At 39.0% G+C, this 25,605-nt stretch overlaps 1 protein-coding gene across 3 annotated transcripts; it reads left to right on the forward strand.

Annotated features, from left to right (window-relative positions):
* Positions 1 to 3,400: 3,400 nt before the first annotated feature.
* SAMD8 (sterile alpha motif domain containing 8) lies at positions 3,401 to 22,327 on the forward strand. 3 transcript variants are annotated; one of them, XM_042789932.1, is made up of 6 exons: positions 3,401 to 3,451; positions 11,045 to 11,652; positions 13,449 to 13,544; positions 14,243 to 14,360; positions 15,160 to 15,310; positions 16,280 to 22,327. In XM_042789932.1, exons 2-6 carry the CDS (start codon positions 11,072 to 11,074, stop codon positions 16,582 to 16,584), a joined length of 1,251 nt encoding a protein of 416 aa, XP_042645866.1. In that variant the 5' UTR covers positions 3,401 to 3,451; positions 11,045 to 11,071; the 3' UTR covers positions 16,585 to 22,327. The 3 variants fall into 3 exon arrangements, with proteins under 3 accessions (XP_042645866.1, XP_032838067.1, XP_009968941.1); XM_032982176.2 differs by lacking the exon at positions 3,401 to 3,451 and adding an exon at positions 4,104 to 4,191; XM_009970639.3 differs by lacking the exon at positions 3,401 to 3,451 and adding an exon at positions 8,593 to 8,655.
* Positions 22,328 to 25,605: the final 3,278 nt, after the last annotated feature.

Genomic DNA, 25,605 nt, shown 5'->3' on the forward strand with positions numbered 1-25,605 from the left:
CCTCCACAGCCAGGCACAGGGCTCTCTCCAGTGACACCTGGCCAGGCTGAGGACGTCTGTCTTCTACACTTTTACTGCAGATGTGTCTCTTGGCCAGGGGTTCACAGCATGGGAATCTATTGCTGATATAACATACCTTAGGGCCTGTAAACTTCAGATAGTCCCGGATTCACGTGTATGTATAATTACGGCTTATTTTCCAATCTGGACTTCTAAAGTTTGGAGACTGAATTTGGGAAATTGTTTGTAGGTGGATTGCTGGTCTTGCTATAAACAGTGTAGGGAAACAGGATAAGGAAACTTCTGCTTTCATTTTTGCTTCCATCCTGCAGTCTAGTGAGCTGGTGGACTGTAGTGCGTGTTTAGGTTAAAAAAACCCACCTAAGTCACAGCAGTCTGAACAATGCAGCACTGTCCTGGCAGTTCCCGTAAAAAGGGTAAGAATGAGATCCCAAAAGGTGAGTTAGCTCCAGGGCTGTGCTTAAGACACCAACCCGGTGACCTCTTCTGTGTGAAATAGCTCTGTAGCCTCCTACGGTTATTTTTGCAGCAATTTTTAATTTCAGTTTTTACTTGTTTTTACATTATTGGCCTAAGCCAGTTTTTCAGATGCAAGCAAATGTGGCAATGTATTGTAAATTGTACCAACCTGGCACCTGGAACTGTGCAAAAATTGTGACTGGCAGCTGGTGAAGAAAAATTCATGGCAGAAGAAGTAAAGAAAGCACATAGAGAAGCATAAACTCTTGTTTAACCAAATTCCCTTGCTCTCCCATAATTTTGTTTTTCTTGTCAGATAACTGCTAGTTATTTTGAATATGAGTATGTGGACCTGGAGTAAGTAAAACTACCTCAACTTTTAACCAGATTTATTAACAGGTCCATTATTAACAGGAAGACAGTGTCCGTTTGATTTTTTTTTTGTCGTTTGGTTGGGATTTTTTTCAGATTCATATGTATATGTTCTGTGGTTTGTCACTGATGGATTCAGACTTGTCAGTTTTTCATCTAGTGCATGTAAAGGGAAAGAAGGGGAACACTGAGAGGACTGAAATAGCATTTAATTCCTACATTGTTTGCAGAGGCTGCTAAACTGGCAAAGAAAGTGGAACATTCCCCCCAACTTCAGCAACTCCTTTGGGAAACTACACATCATTTGGTGTTAAAAATAAAAGCAGGATGGAACAGACTACTTGGAGATAAGCACCTTTGAACCAGTATCAGGGCTTGTGGCAACTAGCAAAAGTTCTTACAGCTTCTGTTCTGAATATCCAGTATTTGATCTATTTAAAATGTATATAGCCCATTACAACTGAGATTGTACAATCATGGACATTTGCATCAGATTGCTCGATGACTTGACAACTTGACACAGCTCTGAAGCATTTTGAAATGCAAAATTCCCTTGTTTCACTGTAGCAGCACACAAGAATTGCAAAAGATTTTTTTTTTCCTGTGAAGAATACAAGGCCAAATTCTCTTAAAAGGCTAGTGTTATTTACTTAATGGAGCTACACTGACACCTGCTTTTTACTTCAATTCAGACTTGTCTTGGACCTCATAGTAATTACATCACCAGCAAAGCGAATTCTGAATGTTCTTCAGACTGCATTATGCTGCTCCAAAGGGCTGGCTGTTACCACAGTCAGTTGATACACAAAATAAATTTATTTCTGGAGTAATTTTTTTCTAATTTGTATGTCTCCTGTCCCCTCCATTTCTATTATTTATAGGTTATGGAGCTCCTAAAGTTATGGTGCCTTGTTGAAGCTTTCATAAGTCATCTGTGCTGTTCACATCTGTGGTTTGGATCTCCTTGGATGAATGACTGAGTGCTGTCGGCCAGCTGCTAGTTTTGATTTATTTTTTTCTGCAGACATCAGAAAAGAGTAACGGTGAAAAAAAATGGTGCATCTAAAGAGAAGGGAAATCTTTTGTAATGATTGTTTCATATGACAGTTGACAGGATGAGGGTCCTGTAAGTTTTCTTTGCTATTTTGTCCTGACATAAACCTTTAAATGAAGGACGGGGATATTTTCATTTCTACATTGGCGGGTTTTTAAAATTATGTCAGGATCACGCTATGCGTTTATTCATGTCTCATTAAAAATCTAAGAAAAATCCTATTTAGTGTGGTTAAAAACATTCATCTCTTTCTCACATCCAGGCTGTATTAAGGTACTTCCCAATGATGGACAGAAAGATCATACTGGAAAAAAAAAAACTACTATAGTATCTTCCAGGAGTAGTGTTTTATACTCTTAGCCTGCTTTAAACATGAGCTCTTCTTCTTCTTTGCTCTTGCTTCTCCCTTCAGCTGATCTCTGTGGGGATTATGGATGATTTATTCTTTTGACTTCTAAAAAATACACTGCCAACTATCTACGGATTTCGAGTTTCTCACACAGCTCAAAGGAGTTGTTACTATATTTCCAAATATTTAAGACCCATATTCCGATGAGTCCAGGGTCGGGGAAGCCCAATGAGCCATTCGCGTGTTGCACGGCCTGGACGCAGCGGGGAGGTTAACGAAGGGATAACCGGGGTGTAACGTGCCAGCAGGCCCAGGCAGCCGCAGCCCCTGCTCGGCCCACCGGCGAGGTACCAGCGGGCAGCACCCCCTGAAGATGCTCGGGGGGGCTGGAGCACCTCCCCTGGGAGGACAGGCTGAGAGAGGCGGGGGCGTTCAGCCTGGAGAAGGGTCTGGGGAGACAATTTAGAGCTGCCTTCCAGCACTGAAAGCAGGATTACAGGAAAGATGGGGAGGGACTCTATCAGAGGGTGTAGTGGATGAGGGGTAAAATTTTTATACCGAAAAAGGGAAGATCTAGATTAGATATAAGGAATAAACTCTTTCCCGTGTTGGTGGTGAGGCCCTGGCACAGCTTGCCCAGAGCAGCTGTGGCTGCCCCCTCCCTGGAAGGCCAGGCTGGACAGGGTTTTGAGCAACCCGGTCTGCTGGAAGGTGTCCCTGGCCGTGGCAGGGGGGCTGGGACTTGATGATCTTTAAGGTCCCTTCCAACCCAAACCATTCTGTGATTCTGCGAACCCCTCCAGTGGTCTGAGCCCATATCGGCAAGGCTCGCGGTAACAACCCGGCAGGGCGGCGCAGCCCCCGGCCCGTCGCGGTGGTCCCGAGGGCGGCAGAGACGGGCAGGCGGCGGGGCCCGGGGCCGCAGCACCACAGCGAGGGGAGGGGACGCTCCGCTCCCGCTCCCGCCTCCGCGGCCCCGCCCGGAAACGGCGCCCGCGCCGTTCTCCGCCCCTTCCGCCGCCCAGCGAGGCGCTGGCGCCGCCGGCCGCCGCTTCCGGCCGGGTGATGGGGGGGTGGCGGTGGCCGCCGCCGCTGCCGCCGCCGCCGGAGAGAGGGAGGGCGCGCAGGAGCCGCCGCCGCCCCGGGGCCGGGCGCTGCGGCACCGCCACTTAGCGCTGCTGCTGCCGCGGCGGCAGGTGAGGCGCGGCGCGGCGCGGCGCGGGGGCGCTCCCCTCCTCCTCACGGGGGTCCTGCGTCTCGCCCGCGGCGGAGCGCGATGCCCGGCGCCGGGCCCGCAGGGGCAGCCCCGCTGCCGGCCGGGGACGAGAAGGGCCGCCCCGGCGTTGGGAGCCCGCTGCCGGCAGGCCGGGAGCCTGGGCGCTGCCCCGCTGCGGCGGGGCCGGGGGCGGCGTGTGCTGGCTGCGGGCGGGCTCCGCGGGTCTCGGGCGGGCAAGGGCTCCTCCGCTCCCGCGGCTGGAGTGGGGGAGAGCAGCTTCATCTACCGCGGGGGGGTGGTGAGGTGGTGGAAGAGCTTCTTGTATCGTCTGTTCGCACGAAGATCCGCTCCGCCGTGATTAATGCGCGTATCTTGCATGGGCACATCGCTGCTGGAGTCTGCCCGCCATCCCGCGCTGGCCGGGCGGCTCTCGGCGGCGTGCCCCGGCGGTGCCCGCGCCGGCTCTCGGGGAAGCCAGGCTGCTAGGAAACCGAAAACCGAGCGCGTTTCTCGCTCAAGTTATTTTGTCAGCTCTGACGAGGGTGAAGGAGTTCAGGCTTTGTGCCTGGCTGTGTCGATTTCGTTCCGAACTTCGGAAATTTTCTACTTCGGCAACGATCAGCGAGGGGAAAAGCCTCGGTAGCGGGCAGGGTGCGAGCGTGTCTGTCGGGGAGGTGGCAGGCTCCGCAGTGTGCTGAGCAGGAACGGGAAGAACACCGGGTAGGTCGGGGGCGTGCTGCTGCTGTGCTTTTTCGTTATAGCGGGTCTGGCAGGAGAGGGAACTCGGTTTCTCATTCCTGTGTCAGCCTTCACAGGAAACAAATCGTTTTTGGAAACGATGCCGAGCGCTTGTGCTTTGTGTCAGTCTTACGAATGGAAGCAGTTGTGTCCGGTCAAAACGTATTCAGCTGTCTATTTTCTCTGCCAGCAGTGTAAAATCGATTGGTTTTCGGAGGGTGAAATACTTAGCTTTGAGTAAAAAGGTTTTGGAGCATGTAGGATTTCCTAATTAGCAAGGCGGCAAGGAAAAGTGCTGTTACTGGTTTGCATGAATGCTGTTTGAGTTTCAAGATTAAATGGAGCAGTCTGCTTGCGTGGGGCAGATTTTGTGTTAGTGTAAGGCCTGAGCGTGTTCAGAAAGTTGAAACTCTGCAGGGATTGTCATGCACGCAGTCTCTCAAATCTATGTTGCAGAGGCATTAGATGGCCTCATGGACTGTTCACTTAAGGATTGCTGTTTGCTATTTTTTAAAAAATAATACTTCAAATGGTAGTTTTTTTAGCTCTGTAAGTTAATTGAAGGAGAGGCAAATGAGAGGCAGTTTTAATGTTCACATATTTATTAGTTTGTAGCTGGAGTTGAAGGGGACTCATGGTTTTGTATCTGATGCTTCAGTTTGCAAAATTAATTTTATAAAATCGCAACACACATTCTGTGTTGTAAGGCGACTGGATGGCAGATTCCACTTGTGCAAAGTGTGCTCCATCGCCACAGAGCTCTGTGGTTGCAGGTGGGCGCAGTGTCCGTGCCACCTCCGTGGAGTGGCCAGTTGTGCTGCGCTCTCGAGTGGCGAGAGCTCAGCAAGGCTTTTCCTGGTGTTTAAATGCCCCTCGTGTTTGATGCGGGGTGCCTCTTTCTGGAAATTGGAGGTGAGGAAATTCCTGCGGTCTTGTTCTGCCTTTTGCAGTCTGTGGTGTAGGAAAAATTAACAGTGATATAGGGAAAAATATAGTGGAATTAACTCGCAGGATTGTGGTAGTGTGATTTTTATATGCAGTGGAAGGATAGTCATTAGGAAGTTTCATAACTTTGTGACAGTGCTACTTGGATGTGAAGGAAGCATTCTGTGGATTTGTAGAGAGCAAGAACTTTACATTATCTTGTTCTATGTGATCTTTCTGCTGGCTGGTTGGTTTGGGTTGTTTTGGTAGTATACAATTAAAAACACAGCTAGGCCTAGGAGTTGCAGTCTGTCAGGCTCTATACTATCGCTTTTCTTTGTACAGAGCTTGATTTTGCAGCCCACTGAGCTGGCTGAGAATCATAAACCATATTACATTACAAATGTGTATTTGATAATTGCATAACTTGTAGAAGTTTTTTTATATCTTATTTATTTTAATGCATCTAAAATGAGGAAGGCTCCTAGATTTTCACAAGACTAGGAAAGATCGGGTTGTACATGGTTATGGAGAGTAAGAACAAACGCAGTTTCACCTCAGATACTGTTCTGGTATTAATTTGGATGGAGAGTTTGTTCACGTCTTCCCCTATTTCTATCCTAAGATGGTGGTGTGAGAAGAAAATAAATAAGTAAAAAGGGAAAAGCAAACCTAAATTGTTTTACTGATAAGTTGTATAAGGATAAAGAGCAGCAAACATTTTGTTAGGAGATGGATATACTGTTTCTTGAAGTTGGAGGAAAGAATACTTGACACTTAGCACATGAAATGTTCAAGATCTTCTACAAATATTAATGAAATACTATGAATTACATCCTAAGGTAAGTGGTGGAGTACTTCATCAGTTGTTTAAAAATCACTTGTGTGTTCCTTGAGTTATGGTGGCAGGATAAAAAATGTTTCCTTAACTGGTTAGTATATGAGGAGTTGAGCCACTCTTAGTGTGTTCACTTGAGTATAGTACAACCCATTTAATGGTTTAATGAGGTGTAAAAGTCAGGGAGCAGTATGTATTCTGTTCAGCTTGCTGCAATATGTAGCTGCACTTAGTGGTTCTTAAGACAAGTATGTTTAGCTTTCAGGACTTTCTGTAGTAGTTGTCAGTTTTGCATGGAGGAATGCCAACAGAAAGCATTCTTCTAAGCATATAGAGCAAATCTTTTATTTTACATATCAGTTCTGTATTTTCCACAGTGTAGCACTTCAGTGAATAGTTCTTGAAAAGCACATCTTCCTTGGTGGTTTAAAACCTAAGACATACAATAAACTAAACAAGTGTTACTTTATGAGATTTCTTATCTTCATAAATAACACAAAGACCTTTGAGTACGGTTAAAATACTGCTGATAATCTTACTAACTAGAAATATTTGTGAAGCAACTCTGATAGCAAAGTCACTAAGTAAAACTGAATGCAAGTTCTACAGGAATATTTCTGCATTTGAAGTATGCTTGCTTCAGGAAAATACTTATCCAGTTTTTAGGTCTCATGGCAGGCATTTTGCTGTGTTTGATCAATTTTATGTATAGCATGGTACCTATTGTATTAAACCCTTGAAAATTCATGTATTGGTTTTGCAAGTGTTCTTCTCCTTTTGTTTACAAGATACTGTACTATATGGTGGCATTTAGAAGGTAAGGATTAAGTCACTGTATAGTATATGGCGATGAAACCTTTGGTGCTATTTTCTTTAAACATGCACTGAAGAATTTGGAGTTTTCAGGAAGAGCAAATGACAAGCTTCTGATGCAAGTCAGCAAAGTGTCCAAGACTTCTGATGCGTAACAAAGCAGCGCTGTATGTTCTTTTTCCAGCACAGCATTACTAAGTTGGTATGTGACAGTAGCCCTATTATTGCAGGCTGGCTCAGTGTAATTTTTTGTGTATGTTTTTTTTTTTTTATGCTGGGCAGACAAGGCCTCAAACCTGGGTCTCGTCCACATTGCAAACCAGCAGCCTTTGTACAGAGAAGCTTTTCCCTGGAGGTGTGAGATGTCATGCTTCTAGGCCAGCAGACCCAGCAAAAGTGGGGCTGAGTTGGAATTCCCTATACTGAAACTTCCCACAAAGAAATGTAGGTTAAATCACTTGAGATCTGATAGTTCTTCAGTGTCCTTCCTAAAATTCCTCTCTCCAGGATGGTGAGAATTGAACCTAGCTGGGGAAAAAAATCAAGAGGCTTGTCATCAAGGAGAGCCCCAGGCTCTCCCAAGCACATGAAGGTGGATGGTGAAGCAGTAATGGTGCTGGTAGAGTTTTGCATTTAGGGCTGGAATAAACAAATAAGCTCAGCATTCTGCTAACTGCTTAGGAAGTAACTAGGATCTCATTTAACCCTTCAGGTATGATTCTGGTGTAATCAAGTTTGGCTCCTATATAGCAGGATTGGAGCCTAATGTTAGTGTGATAGTAATGCTACTTTTCCTTGACTAGAGAAGTGATAATCAGATTCAACTTCCCACATTTTTACCTTGGTATACTGACTCAGTCTGTATCCTGGGAAAGGTAGGGACTTAATGATTGACTGTCAGTAATTCAGTAGAGGAAAACATGATAGAGTTGTGGATAATCATTTTGAGAGAGATTAATTTTCCAGATTTAAATATACATCTAGGAAAAATACTGTACTAGCAGCTAGGGTGTACTCAACCTCTCAGAGACATCTAATTTATTAAAATGCCCTAATCAAATTGTAGAAATTTTCATGGCTCACAAAGTAACAATTTTTTCTTTTAAAAAAATAAATATTATACATGTACACATGAAGTTCATATTCAGTTGCCGTCAAGCTATTAATTGAAAGGCTGGGGAAGGAAAAAGGGAAATGGGACACATGATACCTACTGCTGATGACCTGACTAAGTATAAAGTCACAGTCGCAGGAAAGTAATCAGCTAGCTAGCTACAGACATTGCTGATGTCAGGCAAAAAGTATATTTTGCCCTCTGACACATAAGTCTGTGCTTGCTCTGTGTTATTCATCATTAAATAATGTTATCTATTATTTGGTGTCAGCAGTAAAACTAGCAAGTAGAAGGCGAAGTAGCTACCAGTGCTGTTTTCTTTCAGAAGACAAGTGCAGTTACCTTGGTGACTTGGTCTCTTCTGCTACATTAGTCTTGCATTCCAGACTAGTAATGTTGGAAATGTTATGTAACATTCTTTAGCTTCAGCAATGAACAGGAGCAGTCAGGCACAGAGATCTGTATTGTATTCCAGGTGCTAAGATTATTAGGGAAAGTGTTTTTTACACTTCAAACTGTAGAAGTGACACTAAATTAGTAGTCTGAAAGAGAAGGCAGTTTCTGAGTTGAAAGAAATTGCTTTGTCATGAAACCGAATTTAACTGTTGCTGTTGGGATTAAATTAGCTACCAGCTGTGTGGAATGGTTTAAATTTGTATTTTGTGTAAGTGCTTGTTTCTTTTGTTGATTTGTCTTTTCCAGATGGTGAAATACCTTGTCTTTGACAGCATTTAAAAACAGGAGCAGATCCTATCAGGTATATCTTAAGGTTAATGTAGACTTTCTCCCAGGTCCAGCCCATTCAGTCGTGACCTTTGATGGTTATGCTTACTCAGTGTTGTAAGGTTACTTTTATTGCAGGCTTGGTAAGGGTTGGTTTTTATTCCTGCAGTGACCGATGAAGAAAGACTAAGATGGTGTTAGGCTGCTTGACTTCTGACAAATTAACAGAGTTCTTTTAGGTTAGGGAGTTTCCTGTCGTTGATTAGAAGACAAATCAGTAAATTGAGTGTATTTTTGGTGAGTCTAAATTCATTGCTTTTTGAAAATTTGTGATGGTCGCAGTGTTATAAAAGATACTGTGATTACCATTTTTTTTTTAGTATTTCATCTATATTTCTGCGTAAGGAAAGGTAGAAGTCCAGATAAGCAACTCAAGTTTGTTTTACTGGAGTAAGATAAAATAAGTAGTACAAAAAAGGTTACCTGACTGATCATTATTTGCAAATTAAATGTCATAATTTCTTTTATTAATAGCTATGTGAGCAAAGTAGATGTTACAGTTAGTTGTTTTGAGCAAAACTTCAAAAAATAGCAAGATAACTTAGAAATGAGAGAATACCTTTTATATGGAGAAGGAAGAGTATAGTAAATGCAGAGATTCTAGTAGTGGTTTATGAATGTTTTGGTAACTATTTAAATCAAGGTACTAAAGCTTATATACACACTGACTATATATGATGTACTTAATGCATAGTTTTAATTTCTCAAAACATGTTGTTAATGCACAATGAACTTCAGAGAGAATATCTTCAGAAGTACCACTCCCTTCATTCTTTTAGAAGGGCAACTTTGATTTGTGCGTTAATTTTTCTTCTGAACTATTTCTTTTGCACTGCTGGGAAATCTCATTGGACAAATTGAATCATCTCTCGTATAGAATAAAATAGTGTGTGGTCCTATTAGATGTAAGCTGGAAGAAAAAGTTGCATCCAATAATTATTATAAGAGCTACTTCTAACAATAGGTAAAGTACCTCTTTAAAAAGAGAAGTGAGAAGGAAAGAGCTTCTGTTTTTGGAAGAGCTGTGCCCCTGAAAAAGATGTAAAACTGTGTTGAATATTCATGATGGATTTGAGTACCTGTTTACGATATACAGAGGCTAAATAATAGATTAAATAGACTGTTTTGATGCTTTCCTTCTGAAAGCCTTCAATGATATATGTGGCACTAGCGTATTGTACTGTCTTGTATTTTCTGGAATTTGGTTGGCGTGATTGAAGCATTCTAGTTAATTAGACTGTTTTTTCAAGTACAAAAGAGCTGTGACATTGTAGCTGTTTCTTAGATGGTAGCTGTACATAAGCCACCAAATATAAATTATGCACAAATCCATTCTGTACTGCTGTGGGTCTTAAATATTGGATAAGCTTTTTATTACTTTTACATACTGGTAGCCTTTCAGAGTTTTTTCATGTATTCCACATAACATTCCATGGTTAACTTTTTTCTGATTGTTGCTCCTAAGTTGTTCTGGTGACTCATCACCTTCATGTGACTAAAATGTTGCTGAGATGTCTTGCCTTCCTTCAAGCAATATTCTAGAGCCAAGAAAACAATTGCTGAGAGAACTGTGTGAAAAGAATACATATTTTCTGGTTTTGCTGTGTTACTGTATTAAGTAGTACCATGTCACTTTTAAGATGCCTTGAAATTAAAGCTAATGCTTAATTTCTAGTAATGTTATTTTAAAAGATGTGCAATATAAGCATCTATCTTAATTACTGAGGTAAAACAAATATAGAAGTATGATGGCTGCACCATCAACGTATAACTAAGATGCCTCAGGTCATTGTTATTGTAGATACCTAGTCTTAGGTTTACTTAGAAGGGGTGGGAGGGAAATGTTATGCCACCAAAGTTTCAGTATATATTTTAAAACAGTGGAATATATTGAACCTGTAGTGTATTATTTTAGCTTTAATTCAGTTTTACATGGTTGCTGGCTATAGTTTCTTGTTTAGTTTATGAACTGCAAACAGTAGAAAAGGCTAATGATTAAGCTGGTATTTAAACAGAGTAATCTTTGGTTTTCATTGCGTGGTGTAATTAACGAACTTGGATTTATTTATTTTCTTCACAAAATAATAAAAGTAGACTGGGTATATCTAGGAAATATTCTGCTTCTTGGTAGCTTTAATTTTCAATTTAGGAACAAGCAAGATAATCTTAATTTAGTTTTTCTTTAAAAAAAAAATTAAAAGGATTTTTATATTACTTACCTAATAAATATATGTCTGTTTTATCTGGCTCGTATATAAAAAGCCTTTGGCTAAATAAGCATCTAAAATCACACAACATACACCGGCATTTCAGTAATCTAAGTTATAAATTCAGGTCTTTTCTTGTTCTCCAATATGTAACAGGTCAATTTTATTGGTGGATAGAGAAGGATGATGGCAGGCACTAACCAGCTTTGCATTCGACGTTGGACTACTAAGAACGTGGCCAAGTGGCTGAAGGAAGAAGGCTTCTGTGAATATGTGGATGTTCTGTGCAATAGACACAGGCTAGATGGAATTACACTTCTGACACTTACTGAGTATGATTTGCGATCCCCGCCTTTGGAAATCAAAGTCTTGGGGGATATCAAAAGGCTGATGTTGTCCATACGTAAACTACAGAAGCAACACATTGATGTACTAGAAGAGCTGGGTTACAACAGTGATAGTCACGTTGGCACAGCATGCCCAAGTGTTGGTTCACTACAAGGTACAGATTGGTTTTGTAATGGTGAAGTACCTCGGGACTATGATGGACCAATTACTGACTTGAATGGTGATCAGTATCAATATGCAAATGGAAAAAACAAACACTCTACCCGAAGACTGGACCCAGAGTATTGGAAGACAGTTTTAAGTTGTGTTTATGTCTTCATAGTGTTTGGCTTTACATCATTTGTTATGGTTATAGTACACGAGCGAGTACCTGACATGCAAACATACCCACCTCTACCAGACATCTTCCTAGATAGGTAAGAAATTTTCTTTTAAAACTACATAGTAGCTTGATGGTTAAAGTGTAGGCTGTCTTGTCTTCATTCTCAAAGTTTCATGTGCTTTTGAAGATGCCTCTGCAAAACAGTAATCAGAGTGTAGTAAACCGTTCTAAGATTGAAAAGCACATCAGTTAGATGCAGAGATTTCGTCTTCTCAGGGATAAATAAATTGAGCTGCTGTTCTACCCAGTTCATATTTAATTCTATATCTTTAGCTAATCACAACACAGGAATTAATTCTTCCATCCTCTCATTCTAGTAAAAAGGGAGGGTGATGGTCAGCTGGCATAGATAAGCAGCCATATACATTTTCTGAAATCCATACTGCTATGAAGCTTAGCACATCTTGATGTAGAAAAACTTTTGATGAAGGAATATTTTGGTGTACCAGTGAGCAAGGAAATGAGAAGGAAATAGCGCTGTATTTTTGCTGTTTCCCTGCTGTCAGCTCATTGAAGATGATTTAGGGAAACTCTGAATTGGACTGAATAGACCAGCATCTTTTTTCACTGCAGAGTATCTGTGTACTAAAACACTGCTGTGACTTATGCAGTACCTGCTCACATTTTAAAGAAAATACTCCACTTCAGGCAGAGAAGAGATGCAATAGCAAAGGTGAAATTCTAGTCGTTGACTACAGATTTAGTAGGGGATAAATGCTCCCCTTGAGGAAGTGCACTTGCACTGTAGAGAACATTGCCTGGAGAGTTTTAAAAGAAAAGATAAACTTTTTCAGAGTTCGGTCTTTGTGATCTTATTCTTGCCAGTAATTTCCATTTTCATTAATGGTTTTCATGAAGTCAGAAGTCTACTCTTTTGAGTAAGTGTGCAGAATCCCCCATAAATTTAGATATAATTCAGCAAGGATGGGCCACATCCAGCAGAGAGGAACAGGGGAGAGAGAATGGGAGCTATGGCATTACTGGATTTTGTTCCCAGGGCACTACCATGGTATTCAGTGGGCAGGAAGATGGGGGAGGTCAGAAAGCAGCAGCTCACAAAACAATGCAAGGGGATTACTGTAAAAGCCAGCATTTGAGCAAGCACTTTGCTATTCCTTTGTATCAAGAGGAACACAAAACTACGAGAAGAGGCCTCTCTTGGAATCTGTTGATCTCTATTTTGCAGAGTGGAAATTGTTACTGGTGCCATATGTGTACAGGAAAATCTTAAATCTTTTGACAGTCAAGGCTGAAAGGTTTGCATATAATGATTATCACTGAAATCTAACTTGGAAAATAATTTTTATTTTTCCTAACGCTTTTCTGTCCACTTCTGCATCATTACAAGTAGTTAGGATTTTAGGCTTTGCAGCATTTCATTAATTGTGTTGAAGTGTCTTCTTATAAGCATAAACAGCATAATTGACATGATGCAAGTTTGTGTCAGAATGAAAAAGGTTATTGGGAAACAGTGGTAGAGGAACACATCCTGTTAGTAAATCACACATGTAAATTAAGAGAGCATACTAGAGTTTTTCTTTGATTTAGTGAATTCTGTGTAAATGTCTAATGAAAATATATTATTAGTAACAAGGTAATGTAATTAAAAACTAATTCAAATTCTGTTTCATTCAATCTAACAAAGTAATTTTTGGTTTTCAGACTAATTCAAGCTAATTCTGTAGTTAGAATTTTATATGCCTTTAGTTTCAATACTGAGACTAGAAAGAAAATTTAAGCCCTTGTATTGTAAGTTAACTTTCTTGGTTCATCGGTTTGTTTTGTTTTTTTGTTTTTTGTTTTTTTTTTTTTTGTGTTTGTTTTTTTTAGTGTCCCTAGGATACCATGGGCTTTTGCTATGACTGAAGTATGTGGCGTAATTCTTTGCTACATTTGGCTGTTGGTTCTTCTGCTTCACAAACATAGGTACAGTATATAAAATTCAAATTAACTGGTACTTTGAGAGGAAGGACTGTGACAAGAATTTATGATTGTTTAAGACTTTCCATTCAGTAAGAGTCTTTTAAGCTTCTAATATGTTCTGTTAAAATGGATTAGGGAGGTTTTAATGAAGAATGGTGACTTGTGAATCTTACAAAGGAGTAATCTGAATTTCCTTTTCTACCAGATGTATATGTAATTTCCTTCAGAACATATGTATTTCAGAGAGTTCTCAGTATATACTCTCATACTGTGACAATTCTGTATGTAAGAAAATTATATGAGAATGAATTTTCCCATGGTGACTGAGCCAGCCAGCAGCTTGCTGTCACTGAAGGTTAGGAAACGCTTTTGTGTGCGTGCATATTTTAAGTTAAATTTTTACCAGTTTGTTGGTTTTTATCAGTTTGCCAACAGAAGGTATGAGTGCCAAATCTAGTACAAGTGTAGCTGCAGAGGAGTGGAGCTGTACTTTTTGGTTACAGTAAGCTTGCTGCAGTGTCTTACCCTGTCATGTGGAACCATACCTTTTTTTTTTTTTTTACTGTGATGCTTGCAGCAATGATGAAGGGACTTGATGGGATTAAGTTGTGGTACAGGGAAATGTTTTTATCATAACTTTCCTGATTTAAAAATACAATGTATTAGGATTTTTGCAATCAGTTCCTGTCTGCTTTTCCCAGATCTATACTTCTGCGAAGGCTATGCAGCCTCATGGGGACAGTATTCTTACTACGTTGCATTACAATGTTTGTTACCTCACTCTCTGTGCCAGGCCAGCACTTGCAGTGTACTGGAAAGGTAAAAACTTAAAATGCTTTAGATAACTTTTCTGCTTCCCTTTTTTAAAAATTTATTTAAGATAGGATTAAGATTGTTGTGACTGTAATGTTACACGTGTAAGAACAGCATTGTTTCTCTCCTATTCCCCTCCATGCCCCTTCGTTAATTGTCATTATGCAGGCAGGAATCCTTAGGGGTCTTAGAAGCACTTGCCACTTCCGAGAGGAGATATTTACTTGGGGAGGGCTGTTCAGAATATTTCACAATATAATCTGGAAAGAATACATTAGTGAAGTGTATACATTAGATACCAACTTCATGAAGAAAAGCTGAAAGTGGAGGAATCGCATCTTTGTTCTGTTGGATTCATAGTTTTGAAAAAAAATCCACATTATTATTATTTCACCCCTTCTAATAAGGGATACCCATAGAACATGCATGGGGTTTTATGGTTTTATTCTAAATTCTAGTTAGAAGAGATATGAGCTGAATATATTGGAAGCTTGACAATAATGCATTGGGAGGTTGAATGTATTCAAAAGCAGATGGCAGGCTCTGTACGCAAATCACTTGCAACAAAATATTTGCTCTGAATTCCAGTATTCATCAGAGGTATGATGAATATAATTAGTAACTGTAGTTACTAATGTGACTCTGCCACAATAAAATCCAAAGATGTGCTAACCTGCATTTTAGTAAAAGACCCAACATGATAAATAGTATTAAACATATATAGTGCTGTACAGCTAACTTTAAGGATATACTGTACAGGCAGTGGCGTTGGAACTTACTAAAGGTTAATGTTGCTGTCTTTTAGTTGTATGGCAATGTTTGGGCAAAACTCCAGCGGGCATTTGCAATATGGAGTGGCTTTGGAATGACACTGACTGGAGTACATACATGTGGAGATTATATGTTCAGTGGCCACACTGTCGTCCTGACCATGCTGAACTTCTTTGTCACAGAATGTAAGTACAGAGTGTCAATACTTAAATGTTCTTAAGTGTTAAGAGTATGTACTGCTTGCTGTCGACCAAGGGTGCAAGAGTCTAAATGCTTAAGTGTCCTTAAGTAGCAAGAATATCTGCTGCTTGACCTTCTCAAAACGTTCGGAGTGTAATATTTAATCAAACAAATACAAACTGAGATTGCTGTGCTCTTTCTCAGATTTGTGACAGTTTACTTGCAGACAGAAAAGGAACAGAAGCACCTAGATTAGTGGAAGGATGAACAGGGCACATTTGAAAGAACATGTGAGCTGAGAAAATGAGAAAGATTCTCTAGCTTGCTACTGAGAGAATATAGGGAAGATACTTAGGATTGTCTGTTCCTGTACACTTCCCTAGGTATCTGCCACTGACCCCTGCCAGGCAAAATACCTGGCTAGGTGGCTGTACCTTTAGTATAATCCATAAAGCCAAAATACCAGATGTTATAATGGATGAGAATATATGAAACAATAGTGCCCTTCTGTAAATACAAAGTGTCATTTGATACATTATGTAGCAAGCTAAGATAAATAGTTAGAGTTCACCTGTGATGGAATGACTGCAGTAACAGTGTTATGCATGCTTTATGACATTTTTCCCGTTATTACATGGAAAAGGCATGGTTTTCATTAAAAGAAGTTGGTTGAACAAAGAATTCTTCTTTGCATGATCCTAAACCATTTTAGGATGCTCTGTTAATCTAGAAAAGCATAACAGCTGTATTTGTAAATGAAGTCATGAAGTGATAGACATTTATAACTTGTGTGGTTGTTTTCGTTGGATTTGTTTGACCTGTAGATGTAAAAAGCTCTTCCAGATGAAGACAGTAACTTCATCACATTTTTGGATGAAAACTCTGTACAAAAACTTGCAGTGTCTAAACCTGGATTTAGTAATAACCCAGACTTTTGAGACAGTCAATGTTAGTCCCTTTCTGTTTTCTCCTAGATACGCCAAGGAGCTGGAACTTCTTGCACACCTTGTCTTGGGTCCTGAACCTTTTTGGAATCTTCTTTATTTTGGCTGCACATGAACATTATTCTATAGATGTATTCATTGCCTTTTATATCACTACAAGACTCTTTTTGTATTACCATACGCTGGCTAATACTAGAGCATATCAACAAAGTAGGAGAGCAAGGATCTGGTTTCCGATGTTTTCTTTTTTTGAATGCAATGTTAATGGTACAGTTCCCAATGAGTATTGCTGGCCCTTTTCAAAACCTGCTATACTGAAAAGATTGATTGGCTGAAGAGCATGTGGGTCAATTCAGATTTTTATGAAGTGTTATGACTAAGATCCCACAAGGCTAGTTGTGGGGGGGATGTAAAGTAACACTTTTCACTCTGTGATCTCCTCCTTGCCTTGTTTCTTAGATTCTTAGCCATAAAATGGGGTTTTTTCATACTTCACAGGGATGTGTTTTGTTTTCTTGTTGCTAAAATAGAAAACAGTGGAGGGACTGGTAAAGGCCATCAGTGAACATGAATATAAACCAGAATACTGTTACCCTTAGTAAGGTTCTATGTGAATGTTTATGTAACTGCAACCTCAAATAGGTGCTTGTACTGACTAGAACATGCCCCTTACAGGTCCAGATAATCTCCGTTACCTGACATGCCAGTCTTTACATATACTGACTAAAAAAATTAGAACTTTATGAAGACGTTCTTTTAAAGCAGTCATAATTTCTAAACAAACTCTGTGTATACTTAAAGATTGAGGAGTACTGTGTCATAATGAAGTAAGCAGTATAGGTCCTTGCTAAAAGGGTCTCTTAACTGTGAAGTAACGAGTCTTAAAGTATAATTGACAGTATAAGTGGTCTGCATACAGGTTGCCAAAAATGAAAGTCTGCCTTGTGGCTGTGCAGTGATGATATTCTTTTTAATGAGAGCTTATTTAGTCTAGTCTATCAGTTGTCTATATGGTTGTTCTAGCACTTGGAAGTTTTCCCTTTTGTGTTTAAATAAATAAGTTAAAGTAAATGCTACATCCACTGAAAGTGAAGTTAATTTAGCTTTAGTGAGTTTGAAGCCACAAAATAACTCTTGTGTGGTTTTAATTGCTTTATACCCAAACTTGTGCATGCTTTTTAGGAGCAGCTCTTTAACATTGGAAAAACAGAACAGTTATCTTCATATATCTTACTGTCCCATAAATGATGGGGAAAATGCATGTAGTAACTCTTTCAGGAAAAGTAATAATAGTGAGTATTGGAAATAGTGCTCATATTGATGTATGTTTTAGCACTCTGGTGTCAAAAATATGGTGAATATCTCTGGATATATATACACGGTATATTTGTTTATATATATATAAATGCGCAGTGTATGTTCTCCTAACAAGTATGAGAAGAGATTAGTTCTTAATTTAAGTTGATAATTTAGTACACTGAAAGATAAAAGTACCATAAACAGTTGAGTTTTGGTTGTTTAAAAGAAAAAAAAAAACAAAAAACAAAACAAAAAAAACCCACAACAAAACACCCCCAAACCAACACACTCAAGTCTATAATGCCTGAGCAAGGCTCACACGGTGATCTCTTATGTGGTGGTTTGTAAGGGGACAATACTAATGTTGGCTGTAGAGACTTTAGAGTTATGCTAATTGAAAACTGATAGGTAGAAGGTGCAAATAATAAAAATGGTATAGACCTTTTAATTTGGTTACTGCAACTTCAGAACGGCTGGTATGTGCAAAAGGTAGTGTAAGTCATCCTTGGAAAGTTATGCAAAGCATTTCCAGCTTGGTACAAGCAGACTTAATGGCCACAGTGTACTTATGTTTGCATGGAGGAGAATCCGTTTGGAACTTCACAAGACAGTTTTGTATTTGGAGGCTTGTAACCTACTCCTTGCTGTATTGTGTTCTTTTTATAAACCTGGACTGTACTAACTTGATTATCTTCCACTCTTCGTAGTATATTACTTTGTAACTTAATCTAGCTTCTATTCCACAAAGGAATTGTGCATCTTAGAGTATCTCTGCCAATTGTATTGAGCACACGTACACTGTACTATTAGGTAGACCTTTATATTTGTAACATTCCAATTTTTTAGCAAAAATGTAGGTTTAATACTACATTGTGCAACCTACCATAGACTGACGGCTCTTGCCGTCCAAATTGGGGGGGGTATGCTTACACTTAAGAAGAAAAAGGAGAAAATATTCTGAAATATTTAGGCTTTTCATTTGCTGTTCTTACCTTTATGATTTTGGAAAGGCAATTTGAACATTCCTCTTGAGACTTTATAATCAAAGAGTTCTATTAATTTGTATTTGCCTTTGCAATGCACACACAGTTATGAATGCTACTTTTTAATCTCTAGGAAACATCTGTTCTCAGGATGTGCAGGATTGTATTCTGAGTTATGATATGTGGAGAGGTATGCAATTAAACTTGATAAACTGTTGATTCTGAAAAGAACCATGTCGGTGCTAACTGGCACAGCTGTGTCTAAACTGAAAACCTATTTTGCGCCTTAGACATGCAGGAGAATTTTCAAGTACAGCCCAGTGTAACAATGTTTACATGAAGTAAAGCTATCATTTCAATACTATTTTCCTAAAAAATTAAGTTCATATACTTTGAAACATAAGGCTTCTCTCTTTCTTCTAATTTAATTTTTCAAATTCTGTTCAGTAAATCCATGTTTTAAATCAGCATTGCCTATCAGTGTTTTTTAAAGGAAGCTTGTTCTTTTATGCTGTTTCCCTTGATGCTAAATATCTGAATTCAAGATAAGTAATACACAGAGGTTGATTTTTGTGAGCATTGGAATGGATTAAAACATTGTCAGGATAATTCTCCTCATCTATTTTGGAAGTTCATTTTGTCTGTCTATAAACATGCAAGAGGAAGGCTTGAGGTTGATAGAAGAAAATAAAATCTGATCTCACATGCAAAAGAGCACAGGTCAACCTGTAAAGTTAATGTAAGCTTTATTGTTAAATAGATGGAAACTGACAGGCTTAAAATTCTGTATCTCCTTTTTAAACAGTCAGTGTTTTAGAAGCATTTTGCTGCTTTTCTGCTGCTGACACTTTTAAGTAAAGGCAGCGGAGCATTGCTGGGCCTTGAATTTAATGCTAAGTATGTTCAGGGTTGCCCTTCTTCCTTATGTTCACGCACCAGTGTTTTTGCTGTCCTTTAATTTACTGCACCTATTTTGTGCAAAATCATCTTGTGGTCTGTGGGAGTGCACACGTAATCTGAATTCTGAGTAAAGAATGCATTATTGTGTTATGCCAGCAAGTGCAAGTGTCTAATGTTAGTTGAGTACTACAAAATGCATAGACTAATTGAGTAGAAAAGTCTTAACTGAATAACACTGGATATACAAAAGAATGAGAGGGTCGCATTTTTTTGGTAACCCAGCAAATCTAATAATATTTGAGACTTGACAATAGTCTTGAGCTCTTCATTATTGTTATGTTTGGGGATATGTATGCACATACCTGCAAGTGATAGACACATAGGCACTGCCTGCCTTTTTTTTTTTTTTTTGGTAAATTATGACACAGCTTCTTATAATAGCTTTTCTAAACTTTTTGCCTTTAGTTTTTCCTTTCTAGAAGATCCCTTAAACTAGGGGTTTTATTACATTACACCTGCATACAGAAATTAGACTTTCATATATGCATATTTTAGCAAATTCTGACTATGCTCCCAAAGGCTTACAGAAGGATCTTTAAGCAAGGTTCCTCCAACAGTTTTTGAATAGTGATATAGAATGTTTCCACATATGCTGATTATCTTCATGTCCTCTGGCAAACAAGGTAACTTACCCGGTGTGTTGGTACAGAAATGTAGATAGGTCTGAAGTATTTTAATGTTCAAGACTAGCAAGAATTGGATCCTGTAAAGATAGTGCTTATGATGAAGCAAATTATATGCTTCAAGCAAGTCACTAAATATTCTTGACTTCAGGGAGGGTTACCACTTTAGTTTAAGCATGGCATGATATACTGCTACAGTAATGGAAATAGGTAATGTCACTTTCTTTTTGGTTTTCCTTGATTTTCCCTGCCTCCTCTCTCTACTATAGAAAAAAACATTCCAGTAGAATTTCAAAGAAATTACTACTAAACAGATTTATTCTCAGAACCCAGTTAAAAAAAAAAAAAAAAAAAGCATCAAAATAAAACCTTGATAGTTTGCTGCTTTAAGAAGCAAGAGTCAGTTAAATGATTTTTTTTTTTTTTTTTTTAAAAGGAGTTTTTTGATGCAAGCATGTTAAATAAGGTTATTTAGAAGTACTGAAACCTTTCAATGATGATAAAGGCACAGGTTCCTATACACTTCTGTATGGCTGTCTCATACAGTGCCAAAAAGAGTAGTGAAGGGAAAGAGGGAAGGGTTGAACTCAGACATCAGTACAAGTCTCTTGTAACAGTTAATATCATCTTGGGGCTTTTAAGCAGTGCTTGCATATTTAGTGCTACACTTCTTCATTACTGTTTAGTTAGTTTTTTTGATGTATGAATGTCCACTAGGTTTTCAAGCACTGAAACTGTTGTGGAGCTGAGTCTTAATCATTAAGTATACATTTGAAGAAATAGTAGATGACTTAGGAAAAAAAGGAGGGTTTTGTGGACCTGGAGTATAACAGAAGCTTAACTAGGATAGCTTTTTTTTTTTGCTGTCCATGTAGTTTCTACTGAAGAGTTGGTGAGAATTCGCAGTAATCTACAGACAATATTGATTTTTCTGGGTGTTTTGAATAATGTAGGATACATTTATAGAAACTTAACTATAAAACCCATCATAGTCTTGTCAAGATGGAAGTATATTTGGCAGAAGTCCTAGCAGTGAGACAGCTCACCCTCTGAATTGTTTTGTGCATGTAGACTTTATAAGTCAATGGTTAATTGATAGACCACTGATGATTCATACAAATGATACACTTCTGATGTTTCTTGACATTGCCAGTATTCTAACTTAAACAGTATTTCTGGAGAAAAAAAGTCCGTTGGAGTGAACCTACTGATGCCTTGTTCATTATATGAAGAAAAACACCAGAGAACCCTTCACAACCCCTCAAACACTGTAGTATTGTGAACACTGAACTTTCCATATAGCAGTCTCCTGTGTACTTAAAATTTGTATCTTAAGAAATTTGCAGTGAGTATTATGTATGTAATTCAGTGGCATGCACATTTTTAAAACTTGTTTGTAATAGGTGTGTAAGAACTTAAGATGGTAAATGTGGAGCACAGTAACCTGACTTATTAGCCCAGTGACTGCGTAGTTAGAAAGACTAATTGTAACTTAGTTTTCCTCTTTCGGTTCAGTTCAGTCAAATATGAGAAATTTGTCCAATATGAGAAACCATAAACTGCATTGTACATGGTACTTAACAGGGATGTATAAACATGGCTTTTCACACTGAACAGTTACTTAAATTTTGTTCTGACAGAGAAAATAGTATTACCTAATGACTAGAAGGTATGGCAGTGAAGTTTAAAGTGAGTACTGTAAATAAGTAAATATTGTTTTGATTCTAAACTCAGATTGAATTAATATATTGTTTTATATATCTGTTGTATTAAAACATATTTAAAAGTACTAAAATAAAATATTTGAAAGATGACAAGTGTTTGATTTATATATAAAATGATGTCTCATTATCTCTGTTAACCTTTTGAACATAAAAGCATACCTGAGTAATCTAGGTTTTAGAGTTGTTTTGCTCCAAAGCTGTTTTACTGGTGTGAAAATGCATGCTGCATAGTGCATATATCAGTGTGCCTAATGTTTTTGCCAGTTGTAAATTGTTTTGGCAAATCACTTAAATATCTTTGTTATTAAAAAGTTAGAAAATGTGTTCCATCTTGTAAGATCTCAGGTATGACGAGGGCTTTCAAAGACTCTTCAGCTGAGGTAAATTTAGTGTCTCTAGCTGTTGGTGGTGAATAGTGTTACAGTAAATCACGTTTTTAAAAACTGTTGGGAAAACTGTGAAAGAGTAAAGTTAACTTCTGAAAACTTACATGTTCTTCTGATGGGTTTGTATGTTCGCCTGCTTGTTACATTGTCACAGATTTCAGTCATCTGGTATGTGAAAGGATATGCACCAATCCCTATGGAGAAATTTTAACAGTATGCCAGGTATGCTGTGTATCCTGTAGTTATATGTTCATATTTGTAAATGGCAATTTTGAAATATAATCCAGCTAAAACGTTCTCTGATTAGTGTGAGCCAGGTAAACCCAATGTGCTGAACTGCTAGAAAGTATTTGTTTACCTTCTTCTGAATTACAACATCTTGATCAATATAATAATTTAGAGAAAGAGTCCTGAATATGAAATCCTTCCTCAGTGTAATTTTTTTTTTTTTAAATCAATTGTTAAAGACCAGAGTCAAAAAGGAAAACAGGTAAAAAAAAATTACAAGGAAGAAGGGGAAGCAAATGCAGTAAGGTTCAGTGTACCAGTTGCAAAGTACTTACTGTGGCCTTTGGTCAAATATTCTGGGAAGCAGTAGCTTGTGTTGTAGGCAACTAAGCAAGTATGTGCTTTGTGTGTTGTAAAACAGATTGGGAAAACTCCCAGGGAAAATATCTGCCTGCTTCCTAGAGTATGTTACAATAATGTTTAGAGGTGAACTTTGAATAAAAAAAAATCTTTTTCCTCCACAGTAACTTGTACTTCTTGGGGTTACTAGTACAACCAGAGCTAGAAAGAGAAATAGTTGCTGAGATCTGTAATGAAGAAATGAAAGGGAATCTATGCAGGTGGGCTTGTTTGGTGTAAAAATGCAAGTAAAACAACTCTCACTAGCCTATATTTTTTTGATAGAATATTCCATTAGATAGAATCCAGGGATAATCAACTTCAGATTGTCCTTCTTGGACCACTTTGTTCAGATTTGTTTCCAAAACACTCATAAGGAAATCGGGTACAGAACAAACTACTTTCCTGATTAATTAGGATTTGCAAACTGTTTAATTACATCATTGTATCCTATCTCTTCAGTGAACTCCAAGGAAGTAGTTTATTCTTATCTATGAAATGTGCAGGTGTCAGTCTTATTTAATGTTCATAATTCAAAATGTCTATTGAATTGTTAATCTTGGCCTTTCACAGAGCTGTCATTTTCACAACTAACTTTGGACTAACTGAAACTGATCTCTTAAAGCAAAGCATAGGTGTGATGGTGTTATGAGCTCTTCCTTCAGGATGGAAATTAGTAATGCTGTCAAAATATAGTTGGCATGTACTATGTGAATCTGTTACAAGTATGTGCATATACTTCAAACTATTTCTGGAGAAATAACTGTTCTGGGTGATGTAGTAACTCAAGGTTACAGCTACGGTCTTAAGTCTGCAGCAACCTATGACTGATTTGCTTTTTATTTTGTCACTGTTGTCGCTGTTCTCATGTAATTACTGGTTGTCTCTGGATTGCTAAACAGCTGTCAAATGCTAAAATAATTCCTGTTGCTGTCGAAACTACTGCAGTTTGATAGTAGGATAGGTACTCACTGGACTGTTCATAGTAATCATTTGAATTGTGCAAAATATTGACAGCCGATTCAGTAACAGGTTTTTTTCCCTAACAGTGTCATTAGTTTCTCAAAAGATTATTTTTAAGATCTAACCTCTAGCATACTACAGCAAGCAAGATAAATTTGAAAGGAGATAGGGAATGCTTATTTTCAAAGCAGCATCGTTCAATTCAAATATAAAAAGCAATTAACTTTTTCCCCCCTCACTCTGCTAGATGAAGTCCTCAAAACTGAATCTGTCTCTCTCAATCACTGATATATTTTCAAATACTGTAATTGGAGTCAACAGACCTAAAAGGAAAGGGGCAGAGAGGAAGAGGAGACAGCAGCGGGCAACAGATTTGCTATTCTTACTGTAGCACTGAAGTAGGATCTCCAGTAAATGTAGAGAAAAGCAATTCATTTCACAGATTCTGTGAAGGAGAGTGGGGAATGAACCTTTGGGGGAGTACCAAAAAGTATTCAGGAGGTGACTGTGTCCACTAAGGAATCTCTCTGGTGTATGAACAGAAGCACTGACAGGGACTGATAAAACTAACCTGCAATTTTGCTGGCTTTTATAATTTTGTTACAAGTCTCATCATAAGGTCCCTCTCCGGATCTTAAGTTTTTGGATTCAAATTATTTCATGATGTTAGGGTTTTGTGTTTTTTTTTTTTTTTTTTTTTTTAGGCAAAGCTAAGAAGTTAAGACTTCTGTATTCTAATAGCACTCTTTAAAAGATTTCTCAGTGTTTTGGCGTTTTTTTAATACCGGAGGGAGGCTCGTAATACCAAATATGTACAAACCAATAACCAGATAGGGCTATTGCTTACACATGCATAAATACTGTTACACATCACAAAACCTGTTCTGTGCAGTCTTCTGCCAGAAATAAAGGTGAGTGATCTTATCCCCATCCTCCTGTGCTCCAAGGTAAGCACAAGCTGTGCTTCACGGTACCACAGACAGCAGAGGAGAGTCTGTCCTGCCTGAGGTGCAGGGTTATAGCAGCGCTGTGCTCCGAGAGGCCTTCGGAGGCATGCCTGAATTGTTTGCAGGAAGTGACAGTCTGACCTAGAAACACGAGCCAAAGTTATGGAGAGAAAAGGCAATAAAAACACAAAGCACTAGCTCGAGTTTCTGTAAAACCACAAATGTTATTTTGCACCAGATCAGGCTCTGGCCAAACTAAATTGTAGTAAATGCCCAAATTAGGCCTAGATTCTTGCAGCCCTTATTTTGCTTCCCGGTAGGTTTCAGTGCATCTTAGCAAGTTCTGCCTTCTCTTGTGAGATACTGACTTGACTCGGGGGGATGTCACCTCAGTTAATGGTGCCCTGATGAATGTCTGCAAGGTGTGCTCTGCTGCTGCTCACCCCAGGGTACAACAGTACTTCAGTGTGTTACAGGGGGAACTGCTTGCTGATACCGGTGTTTCTGAAGAGGAAGCCAAAGAGTTCGTTAGCGAGATGCTTTTATGAGGGTGCCAAGAAGTGATTCGACCTGTGAGAGAGAGGGTTGCAGTGTACTCAGCTGAAGGCTCTACCTCTGTTTCTGTCCTGCCTACTAAAAATAGCCACCCTGGCGAATGCCAAGGGGTATAACAGCCCTGCATGTGACAATCATAAGCCATCAATCATGAGACTAGAACTACCAAGAAAAGTGTTTGCTGACCTGCAGGCTGAATTAAATAAGCAAGAGGAGACAGCAGAGGAAGAGAGAGAGTGGTTTGCAATGGGCTCTGCTAAACGTAGGCCTTGCTGAAGGCCTCGGGCTG

Source organism: Tyto alba, unplaced genomic scaffold, assembly GCF_018691265.1.
Source record: "Tyto alba isolate M040663 unplaced genomic scaffold, T.alba_DEE_v4.0 Super-Scaffold_1, whole genome shotgun sequence".
NCBI classification, from domain to species: domain Eukaryota; kingdom Metazoa; phylum Chordata; class Aves; order Strigiformes; family Tytonidae; genus Tyto; species Tyto alba.